This window comes from Aspergillus heteromorphus (genome assembly GCF_003184545.1).
Source record: "Aspergillus heteromorphus CBS 117.55 chromosome Unknown BO70scaffold_18, whole genome shotgun sequence".
NCBI classification, from domain to species: Eukaryota; Fungi; Ascomycota; class Eurotiomycetes; order Eurotiales; family Aspergillaceae; genus Aspergillus; species Aspergillus heteromorphus.
The window spans coordinates 536,409-548,185 of NW_020290423.1; the positions used below are offsets into that span (position 1 = coordinate 536,409).

General features: G+C 51.2%; 2 protein-coding genes across 2 annotated transcripts; one reads left to right on the forward strand and one right to left on the reverse strand.

Moving 5' to 3' along the window:
- Positions 1 to 5,158: 5,158 nt before the first annotated feature.
- BO70DRAFT_363456 (uncharacterized protein) lies at positions 5,159 to 5,908 on the reverse strand. The gene has a single exon (XM_025543566.1). The coding sequence runs from the start codon at positions 5,536 to 5,538 to the stop codon at positions 5,317 to 5,319; it is 222 nt and encodes a 73-aa protein (XP_025398086.1). The 5' UTR covers positions 5,539 to 5,908; the 3' UTR covers positions 5,159 to 5,316.
- Positions 5,909 to 7,665: 1,757 nt separating this feature from the next.
- Positions 7,666 to 11,470, forward strand: BO70DRAFT_68430 (putative 1-phosphatidylinositol-4,5-bisphosphate phosphodiesterase Plc1). The gene has a single exon (XM_025548645.1). The coding sequence runs from the start codon at positions 7,826 to 7,828 to the stop codon at positions 11,288 to 11,290; it is 3,465 nt and encodes a 1,154-aa protein (XP_025398087.1). The 5' UTR covers positions 7,666 to 7,825; the 3' UTR covers positions 11,291 to 11,470.
- The last annotated feature ends 307 nt before the right edge of the window (positions 11,471 to 11,777 follow it).

An 11,777-nucleotide genomic window follows, 5' to 3' on the forward strand; every position in this document is an offset into this window, starting at 1 on the left:
ACTTACTTTACGGGACAGGGTAGTGAGTGGTACATGGTAACCACAACGATAAGCCTTCTCGGAGCCCCCCCGTTAAGGCGCGCCATCTCTATATCTCTTTTCTTTTGGTGACCTGGATCCAACCCTGTCTCTTCTATATTTACCTATTCTTTTGTCTCTGGCTGTTGGATACGACAAGGCACTGTGGTACTAGGGGATGTCTGTTATGCCTATGATGTCATAGTTCCACCCTGTTGATCAACTGCCAGTATTGATACGACCGTGTAGGGTGTTGCGTCTCTTGTACATCAGTTCACTTCGGAGTACGCAGCTACTACTAGATAGATACAGACTATCAGCTTCGAGAAATCTCTGCTGCTCCAGTGTACACCGTCGGCATTAGTAGGAACCTGCGAAGTACTAGTGGGTACCTATAATAGGCGCAACTAGAAATTTCGATGTTTAGAACAGTATAGTACTCCGCAGTATATATCTACCGGTACCTACTACATTCTGGAGCTACTTGGGGGGGGGGGCACTGGGAATCAAGGATCATCTACTGGTCACCAGCATTCTGGTTCGTATTATACACGATATACGAGCCCATCGTTAACCCTTCACCAAAACCAACCAAGGCACTCGATTGTACACCGTAAGGTGGGGAGAGAGTCTCTCGTTCGAATGGTGTGCTCACTTATTATTCAGCAACGTTGGTGATCGTAGCAAGGAGTTCCCGGGTGCGAGATCCTGAGCGAAAAGGAAACCGCGATGGAAGGCTTGGAAGCCTGTCAAGAGTGGGCCACCGTTTGGGAGAAGCCCCACGAAGCAGCGGCCTCGGCCCAATCACAGCTACTGCCCGAGACTTCCCCCATGATTGAGGTTGGAAGCTGCCTAGCCTAGCAGGTGCTATCTATCTCCTATCTGGTACTAGGCACCATGGATGATGGAGTCAGTACTAGATGGGTGGGCATCCTTAGCGAGTATCTAAGTAGTAAGTACTCATCCTAGCACAACGATGCCTCGAAGAATTCCACCCTTGGCAGACCGCTCAGGAAGAAAATGGCCAATCACAGTATGGACTCGTGGAGTACCGGCCGAGCAGAAGTCACTGCCTTCCTTACCTTACTACTCTACTGTGTAGTACTCCTGGGCGTGTCTGATAATAATCGTTTCGGCCAATGATACCGAAGTCAAGTCGGCACGTGTGGACGCTGAGCATCCCTTCCCTGCCTAAAGAATGCACGCTTGGCAGTAGTGTATTTAGCATCCCCTGCACTCCGTACTTCGGAGTCCTTGGATGATGGAGTATCTAGTACCAGTCCGGTAATCAGCATGCCTCTTGTTGCAGTTCGTCGTCTCCCGGGATACGTTAAGCTAAGGTAAGTAAATAGGGCAGGCGACCTAATACTAAGCCGTGTTGCTACGCGCCTACTACAACCTACAACACTTAGATACAAGATAATGGGACGGAGTGGCGCCGACGTGTTGGGCCCCTTGCCACGAATAGGAGCAAGCATACATGACCATGTATTTATTTATTTATTTTATTTATTTTATTATTATTTCCAATATCGGAAGAAATTCATTTCGACTCCGTAATGCGTCAAAATACGGTTGGATGATGCCCGTGGGCGGGGGTGCAGTATTTTGGCGCCTATCTTGGTGCTCCTGACCTTATCCATTCCTTCGGTTGATACATAGATAGTTTCCGTCGTCATATGTTCTGCCCCTAGGATCGTCAAGATAATCAGCACCAGTCCACCTGGTCGGATCCCGCATTTTAATTTGGGCTGGGATGATGGTCTGATCCCTAGGTCAACAGGAAATCCAGGAAAATAGGAGCGGTCAAAGTCACCGATGCACGCGAGATGGCGATAACCTAAAGCAAAGCATGGGTCATTTCCTCATTTCCCCTCTTCGGATCGACATTATCAGCATCTGCTGGTTGGGAGGGGGACAGGATCTCAATACAGCCTACCAGGACCGCCTATTGTCCATGCATGCAGGCAGGCAGGCATGCAGACAGACAGGATCCTGCCATGATTTCGATATCCAGTGTGCAGTACGGAGTAGATAATCCTACCTACCGGCTTACTTCGCCAGGCAGTCAGACGCTATGCGACGGCAAGCTCTCTTATCAAGAAAATCCCCCCCGCGGCTGTCCGCGGTGCCTACTGTAGGTACTATCTCGATAGAGTCGCAGGTCTCAACCGCACAAATCTCCCTTGCGCATTAGCAGAATCGAGGAGAGGTTCATGCCCAAGCTGTGCTCTACATTTATGATGAAAGAAATTCCGCCACAGCCGCGATATCAATTTAGCGCACGGATCGACCGGAGCGAGATCGGAACCTGATATCGTGGTATTCCCAGATCATTGCATGCTTGACTTCCACCCGCGTTCACCTGTAGGAATCGATGCTCTGCTGTGTAGCACATGGTCATTTGCATGTCCAGCGACGCCATAATTGGACGAAGAAACCTCCTTGTCCCAGCAAGGCATAATCAATGCACAGCCCTGTAGATAGATAAACTTGACGTTGATAGCAAATAAAATTTACCTCATCGGACCATACCCTGCTGTACTCGGGAAGGGATCGAAGGTGTCTTCTCTGGGTAAGTTGCTTATTGTGAGTGGTTTTGAGATCGGATCTAGTCAGACTTTATGACCGGAAGAGCACAGCTATACCAAGGGCAGATGCATATTTCATGTCTCGGGGTTGGATGACCAGGGTGATAAACGCCGTTGCATACCTAACCAAGGATGGTAAACCCCCCCATGAACATAGACCGGTCAGTCTGTATCCAAGGAATTAATACCTGACCAATGAGAATAATTATTGTGGCAGTGAAGAGACATGTTTGAGACCCAAAAAATGGGGTCACCGGCATCCTTCACGACTATCGCAAAGGGAGGCCAAGGACAGGTAGCAGAAATAGGCGTTGCGCGATATGAATACGGCGATGAGATGATAGCCGCAGAATCGCCAACTCAGCAGAAAGGCTCAGCAATGTGCGGGGTTAAAGACGCCCCGCAGCTTACTACTAGTATTCACGGTTGCCTTCATCTGGTTGACGATGCGCATTCCCCCTAGGTTCGTACGAGTAATCGGTGGCATTTCCATCGCATTTCCCCACCAAAACGCCGCTGTCTGCAGTCCTGTAAGGGAGATGCGCATTGACTGCCTGCCCCCCAACAATCAACCTGACGCGACAAGCACCCCATACCTTCGCAAGTACGGAGTACTATCTGTCTTGTTAGTAGGTGGTACATAGTGCCTGCAGTCCGGTTTGCTAGTGCCGAATAATTTGTTGGAAAATCGAGCGGCTGGAGTTGGACCCAAGTAGATACAACCAAGATCCACGGTGTCATAGGGCCGGGGCGAAAAAGCAATGAACTACTCCGCAGAAAGAAGACTTATACCGCGTCCAATTATGACTGGGATGCTTGATAACCCTTTTTCGTCGCTCTCGTCATAACCTGTTCATGTTGTTACCCAATATCTGAACCACAGCCACTGGGGGCATCTGATGTCCAATGGAAAGGAGAGAGACTCTTTGACCGCTTCTCCACTACCTTCCCAATAACCCGGTACCACCGCCTATCTTGGGTATCTAAGGAATGTCCGACATGTCGCAGACAAAGGCTTTAGTACAGGAGTGCCTAGGACAAACAACAGGCCAGCATTGCTCGTGGCACGCAGCCCTAATGACTTTAGTTGGGGCTGTTATTAGGTAGGCATCTATAATACCCAGATCACGGAGCCGAAGCAGAAAACAGCTGTCAGGCTTTTGGATAGCACAGCAGTACGGAGTACTACTGCTGAAATGTCGTGATCGAAGATCTCGTTTCTTACTACTTACCTTAGGTACCGCTTTGGACTGCCCCGGTTAATTTGCCGCTGGTACTTCTTCGTATTGGCATTGGTTCCCACTTTCCGGCCCCTTCCCTTCCCCTTCCCCTTCCCCTTTCCGCACCGCCCCGCGAAACCCCCCTGCCACTGCCACTGCCTCAGCCTCAGCCAGCTGCCTCCCGATTCCCGATTCCCAACGCGTGTAAGATTACCACGGCCGCAGTACTAGCCGGTTTTCTCCCCCGCGTTCAGACCAAGGACAGGGCTACCCTAAGGACAGTAGTTAACTAGTCAGTACTGACTTACTAAGTGGGATGACTCAATCGCAAATCTCCATCTCGAATAGGTATTTTTAATTTACCGATAACTTATTGCACCCTCTTACGCTGGCCATCATTGCACCAACGATGAACCTAGAAAAATTAGAAAAAAATGAAGTGAACCACCTGAAGCTCCACAATAATGTCAAGTAGGGATAAAGCGGCACCAACCGTCATCTCGCCCACCAACCTATGGCTATCCTCCTTTTCTCCGGCTCCTTTTCTTCCCCTTTCCATGTCCCATGAGGCATCGAACGAGAATACATGATTGCATACCGGGGGAAATTAAAGGAAACCATCACGGAACGGGTACAAGACATCAGAAAAGAAAAAAAAAAAAAGAGAGCAGAATGATAATTTAAGTTTCAGGCGGTCTGCACATCCCCAGCCCGAGTGTCAGGTGACAAGCCCCGAACACCCTCGTCGCCTCGTACATACATGCTACTAGTGGCCTGGGGGGGGGATTGCGTGCAGGCTCTAGTCTGGTTGCAACATCCGGTTTTAGAGACTATTGGGAAGGACAGGGATCACGGTTACTGCAGTAGTGAGTGGTAGGCTGTTGGGTCATCATCGCCTGGCATCGGAAATTCAAAAATCGGAAAACAAAGGGGAATGAATAATCCCCCCAGGGCTAAGAGAACGGGAATCCAAGATCCACATATCTCCCCCAGGAGGACCGCCGTGTCGGTGCCTCGACGGCAATCTGTAACATCAACAATAATGACGATGACGATGGACACGGTAATAGTGCTTGTAGATCGACGGTCAGGCATGCTTTGGATTCTTCTGAGCAGCGATGGTCGGTGGATAACTCCGTACTCCGTACCGCGTCCCCGTCTGATATAGGTACCACTTCCTTACTAGATACTATGCAGCGGATTGCGGATTGTCCGTGGGGAATTAGAATACCCTTTTTTCTCTTGCTACGGAGTACTCCGTGACTACTGACCTACCTAGATCACAATAATAATAATCGAATGTATCCACCTTCCTCCATAGCAACTGATGTTCGTTCTTCCCGTTATTCGCCCTCCCCTTTTCTGCCTTGCCTGTGCGACGACCTAATGATTCTCCCCCCGCCCCCCAAAAGGTGAAACAGCATACACAGGTACCTATCAGTCCGTCTACCCGCGCGATTGACAGTGATACCACCGTCAAGGGATGATCATCCAATAGATCGGGCGTACGGGGTAAACTGGCAGTGATCTCCTGGCAAATGGTGGAGCTCAAAGCAGTAGGTCTTGCATTTGAGGACCAGAGATAGATAATTCGTAACAGAATGCAGCAACGTACATCGGGTAGGGACCTCAGATGCAGCAGGCAGGGAAACAGAAAGGAAAAGCACAGAGGAAAATGGTATTCTTCTCCCTGAATATGCCAAGTCCATCTTGGCACTATCGATAGGGAGCCATAGGGAAAGTCCGGAAAGACACCGGCTGGGTATTGTCGTCGCTAGTGTACCCCCGTAGTATGAAAGGAGGAGCCTCATAGGATCTTATGATCATGAGTAGTCTCATATCATAATTACCTTCTTGGACGGGCGGGCGGCTGTTGTGATGTTTCGCGAACAACTCACGTTCAGCGAGCGGAGGACGGGTTCCAACCTTGAAAGAGGTGCCCAGCAATGACGGCCCAGTTTGATTAGACTTAGCATACCTGAACTAAGTGCGCTCCGTAAAGGTTATCCCTTTCCCGGCGGCTACCCAGTAGTATATAGGACTTGCGACTTCTCCCTTTGAACTGACTGCATTGCTGTGCCCATCATTTAAGTTGGACTCTGGTGTTGTCTGCGAAAACCGCAAAAGCAACCGGGGGTGGACAGACATCAAGCGAACGCCTCTGCTATCATCACTGCCATCCACTGCCATCATCATTACCTTTATTGTCTTATATCATCATTACCTGGCTGGTTTCGGTCGGTACCAGACGGATCGGACCTGCGTTTTTTTCAGTCCTGCTGAGACATTGGCACTGGGGCTAGTCGGCGGGACCTCCTGGTCTCAAGGCAAAAGAACTTACACCTAGTTGGCCGGTGGAAACGGTCTGAGTCGTGTTACCGTACTTTACGCGTCAGGTACAGCCGGAAACGCAGGACTTTCCAAGTTCCGAGTTGACAATACGGCCGAGACGGGCAATACAGCGGTACGGAGTACGTCAGTAAGTATCCACTCCAGCTTTCTTTCAATTGAAACATCCATCGGTTTCTTCGAAAGCGACTTCCAAAATCCTTCCCTCCGAACTTCTCCTTGTCTGTACGACTCCGCATTCGCGTGGATGGGAAATCCATAAAAAGGGCGAAGACCGAATTTCCTCCACCACCTCATTGACCCTCTTGACTTCCAGAATCGTCGCCTTCCCCCGACTTCCGCAAGTGGAGATTCAAATCCCCCTCCAACCAGGCGAAACGAAGGACAACGCTGGCACTGTTTCCTCCGTCGCATGATCTCCTCTCTTACTCACATCCTGGCGCCTTTCGCTGCAGGTCCTCTACTACTCTCCACGTAACCGTGCAGCAAACTGGAAAAGCTACACATCGGACCACACTAGAGAACCGCAGCCCTCGCGATTACTTTTGTCGGTCCAATCTCCGATTGCTCACACTATCACCCTTCCCCTTTGGACCACCTGCATCACTGTGTTGGCAGGCAATCCTGCATTCGCGGTTCCGATCCTCGTCGCCGATTCTCCATTCTTTCGCAGCCTTCCCTAGTCTCCTGGAGTGACGCCAGACGCCAATCGACGCGAAGCCGATTTCCCTGCTCAATCCCAACTCGGGCGTCCCGTGAAAGCTACCTACCGACCTACCTACCTACCTCCCACCTACCACCTACCACCTATCATCACCTACCGACCTACCTGCGGAGGGGCTCTGCTGACAGCTAAGCACATGCGCCGCGCACACGGCTTTTGACTTGCATAATTTCGCTCACAATTTTCTACTTTCAATACCGATTCCCGACTCGCCCTGGAGGGTTCCTCGTTCCTCCTGCCGCCCACTGGAAAAGAACCTCGCCCGCCTGCACCAGCCACAGCCAATTGGTTGGGCTCCGCACGTCCTCTCATTCCTGCTGCAGACAGACAGCTTTCCCCGCGTACTAGACGATCGGCGAATCGAGGAGGGGTAAAATAGGGACCCGAGACAAGAAATACCGGGCAAATTAAAAGAGACCAGGAAACGTGACGAAAATCGGTTCCGAAAAGAGACAAAGCCTGGGAGCCAAGTCATCGGTCGTTCTTGATCAATTGAATTGACAACAGGGTTCCAGGACCCTTCCCACCCACCCCCCCCCCCGCGGAGCCTTTGTTACACAAAGCCAGTGTCTGTTTCAATTGTTATCAGGAACCCGAATCCCGTACCCTACCCTCGCGAGCGCTCTCCGGCAGGGCTCTCCGCATTGCATCAGAGGCAGGCCAAGATGCAGATATCAAAGACAGAGCAATCCCGCTAAGGAAGTGGCTTTTGCATCACTCAGCCAGACCCGTTCCCTTTTTTGGCTCGTATTGCATTTTCGCTATAGGTCGCCATATCAGGACCAACACGACCGCCTAGTTACTGCACGTCGTTGTTCATTCGTCCCCTGAAGAGTCCAGGTGACTCAAGCATTGGCGCGGTTCACGGCAGGTCTACAATCTCACGTTTTGCAGCTGGGTGCTACGTCTGGCAGGTATCCGCAATGGCTTACGCCGCTGCTTCGTCGCCTTCGACCGTGAACGGCGACTCTCAAGCAAGTTTAAAACTTACTGGCTCTCTCCCCAAACCCCCAAAACTACATAATGTCATCACTTCTGTTCCGCCCGCCCCTACTCCCTCTTCCGCACCGGTCTATGCCTCTTCATATACGACTACACCAAACTCACTACGCCCTACCTATAACTTCTCAAATGCTTCCAGCCCCTCAGGCACCCCTCTACAATCAGCCACTGACTCACTTCGTGGTCGAATACCATCTTTTCCTCTGATACCTCCCGCCTCTCTTGAGCTTGGAGAGTCAATCATGGCTGTTCCTGGGAGTGCTAGCGCCTCCGGCTCGGGCGACGCGGTCGGTCAGGTTCCAAACAAAGGTCCAGGTCTAATGCGCAGAATATCTCGGGGAGCCGCTAATAAGCTCACTCGGAGACGGCAGTCCGCTTCGCATAATGACAAACGGGACCGCAGCTCTGGTCCCGTGACCATTACCATGCGCCGACGGAGTGATAGCAAAACTGGACAAACTAGTTTCGAGAGCGCACTGGAGTCCAGTAACGAAGAAGATAGCAACGACGCCCTGGAATCTCTGGGAGTCTGGTGTGGCTCAGAAGCCTCCAGCTTGCAGAATGAAAGCTTCATGGCTACGTCTCGCAATTCGGGTGCTGTGGCACCCAAGGTCGATTCGGCGATACAACGCGGCACGATACTCACGAAGGTTACAAAGAAGCGACGGAAGCAAGTGCGATTTTTCCTTGACCTTGATGCTGGCAAAGTCTACTGGGATGTTTCGAACCCGACAAAGCGTTTCTATATCGATGACATCAAGGAGATCCGCGTGGGGGCCGATGCAAGAAATTACCGCGAAGAGCACCAGGTTCCACAGGATGCCGAAAGTCGATGGTTTACTATCGTTATTGCGGACGCCGAACGATCGAAGGGACGAGCCGTGAAGACACTACACTTGATCGCGCCCAACGACTATATTCTCGAACTCTGGACCACAACTCTTGAACACATCTCCCGCTACAGAATTGGTCTCATGGCTGGCCTGGCTGGCTCCGGTCAGAGCGACGCGGTTTTGAAAGCCCACTGGCAGCGCGAGATGACCAGATTATATCCAAAGGGTCTGAAACCCGGTGAACTCGAGAGCTTAGATTTCGGAGCAGTTGAGAGCGTTTGTCGCAGTTTGCACATCAACTGTTCGAAGAACATGCTCCGTGCTCAATTTTCGAAGGCGGACAACAACAGCAAGGGCAAGCTATACTTTTCTGAATTCAGTGACTTTGTCGGTCGCTTGAAGGAGAGAAAGGATGTGAAGGCTATCTTCAAGGATAGTGCTCTGGACCCCGAGGGCCTTACTGTCGAGGAATTTCTGGCTTTCCTCCGCGACGTGCAACAGGAAGATGTCGAATCCGACCGAAGCTACTGGGTCTCCATCTTTGACAAATTTGTACGGAAGTCCAAACCGCGCGCACCGAGTCTCCCGGAGCATTCTGATATCGCAGTTCCCCGCATGGGACTTGATGCTTTCACATCTTTCCTATCTTCTTCTTGGAACGGTGTATATGCGTCTCGCGCCCCTCAGTCCAGATTCGACCGCCCTCTGAACGAGTATTTCATTTCCAGCTCGCACAACACATACCTCTTGGGACGCCAGGTAGCTGGTGCCTCCAGCACGGAGGCATACATAAGCGCCTTGTTCCAAGGGTGTCGCTGTGTAGAGATTGACTGCTGGGATGGAGCGGATGGCCGCCCTATTGTCTCTCACGGAAGGACCATGACTACTAGTGTTTTGTTTGCTGATTGCATCACTGTCATCAACCGATATGCATTCATCAGCACGGACTTTCCTCTCATTCTGTCACTCGAGGTCCATTGCAACCCCGAGCAACAACTAGCAATGGTGAAAATCATGAAGGAGACATTCAAAGACCAACTGGTCTTGGAGCCTTTGCTTACAAACACGTTCGTCCTTCCCTCGCCGGAGGAGCTGAAGGGCCGCATCCTTGTCAAAGTCAAGACATGTGATGAGACTCAAGGCGACATGCGACAAGAATCCACGAGCTCCTTGATCAGTGCGGGTCGTAAACGCAGTTCGAGTTCTCCTTTCATGCGCCCAGCAGTTCCTGAATACCCAATGATTTCAAATCTCCCTTCTCTTGCCGGGCCGTCCACGGCTGGCCCGGATGGTATCGATGCATTTATATCGCAAGACCGACGGTCTTTTACAACAACTAGCATTAGCAGTGCTACAGAAGACAGTGATGGTGCTTTGACATCCATGAGACGCGAACGGAAACGGCGCCAGAAGAGCAAAATCACGAAACCTTTGTCAGACTTGGGCGTGTATACCCGCGGTTACAAGTGGCATAGCTTCTCGTCCCCGGAAAGTCAGCGGTACAACCACGTGTACTCATTTGCTGAACGTTCTTTCGAGAGCATCTGCCGCGATGCTGATGGCAAGGCCTTATTCGAGAAGCATAACCGCAAGTATCTGACGAGAGTTTACCCATCCGGCTTTCGCCTACGGTCATCCAACTTCGATCCTCTTAAATTTTGGAGGCGCGGGGTGCAGATGGCTGCCCTGAACTGGCAGACCTATGACGTAGGAATGCAAATGAACCAGGCAATGTTTGCGGCTGGAACTGACCGCACCGGCTACGTGCTCAAGCCCCATTCCCTTCGTGCAGTTGATCCTCTGGATGAGGATAGGAAGAAAGGTCTGGAGCGAAAGTTAATTCGATTCTCGGTTGATGTCATTTCAGCTCAGCAACTGCCTCGCCCTCGCACCCTTGGGCCCGATGATAATATCAACCCGTATGTGGAAATCGAGATGTTCAGCGCGGATGATCGAGGTCAGAGCTTCGTCCTTGGTGAAGGGGGCATGAACGCTTCTGCGCGGAACGGCATGTCAGGAATCGGCTATCCGCATCGCCGGCGCACGAAAATCGAGCAGAGCAATGGATACAGCCCCATCTTCAACGATCGCTTCAAGTTGTCATTAGAGACTAAGTACCCGGACTTGGTATTTGTCCGTTGGACGGTCTGGAGCTCCTCGGATGGCCGCAGTGCAGGAAACAACAACAGTGTTCAGTTGGCCACATTTACAGCCAAACTCACCAGCCTTTCTCAGGGTTATCGTTACCTGCCTCTCCATGATACAGGTGGCGATCAATATCTATTCTCGACCCTGTTCTGCAAGATCGCAAAGGAGGAGCCTGTTTCAGTTCAACGACTAGATGCCGACGAGCTCCGTGCAGAGCGAATGGGTATCCTTCGACAAATCGGTCAAACTGTTTTCAAGCGGTCGTCATCCACCGAACGCGACAGGGACGCTGGCTCAGACAAAGGAAACGAGACACCCCTCAGTCTGGAAGACAATACGTCTCCCACTTCTCCGATTTTGACACCAACCGTTTCCGCTGCGTCCACGTTGTCATTGCCTCCTTAGGCTCCATCAAAAGCGGTGCTGACTTTCGTTGCGATGATCGCGCAGCAGGCGCTGCGCTCCTCGCGGCCTCGTCGCCCCCAACGTCTCATTTCGCCATTACATTGATATTTGTTTTAACCCGTGTGCAAGTAAAGAAGCGGTGTTCTGTCAGCTTTGGTTGTATTTGTTTGCATTCATTATCCTTTCCCGATGTCTTTTTGGAGCCTAAGGCGCATTATGGTCGCGAATGTAGCCACTGGAGGGCTCGAAGACAAGCATGATCTCGCATATCTGGGTTTACGTTTTGTTATCTATCAGGGGCGATGCATGGCTGATTTCCGACTCTCGAGAGGGCGGGCTCATGGTGTTATCTTTCTTTCATGTTTGTGTTCTGGCTCCTGTGTGTGAGGGGGTACTGGAGTACCTCTATTTATCAGCGATACCCTCTGATTTTTGCTTTTGCTGTCTTGTTTTTCTGCGTTGCATGGTTGTGTGGTTATCGTTGCGA

Excerpts from the sequence above, each read along its gene's own strand:
- BO70DRAFT_363456 (XM_025543566.1), bottom strand. The coding sequence starts at position 5,538 with ATGGACTTGGCATATTCAGGGAGAAGAATACCATTTTCCTCTGTGCTT.
- BO70DRAFT_68430 (XM_025548645.1), top strand. The coding sequence starts at position 7,826 with ATGGCTTACGCCGCTGCTTCGTCGCCTTCGACCGTGAACGGCGACTCT.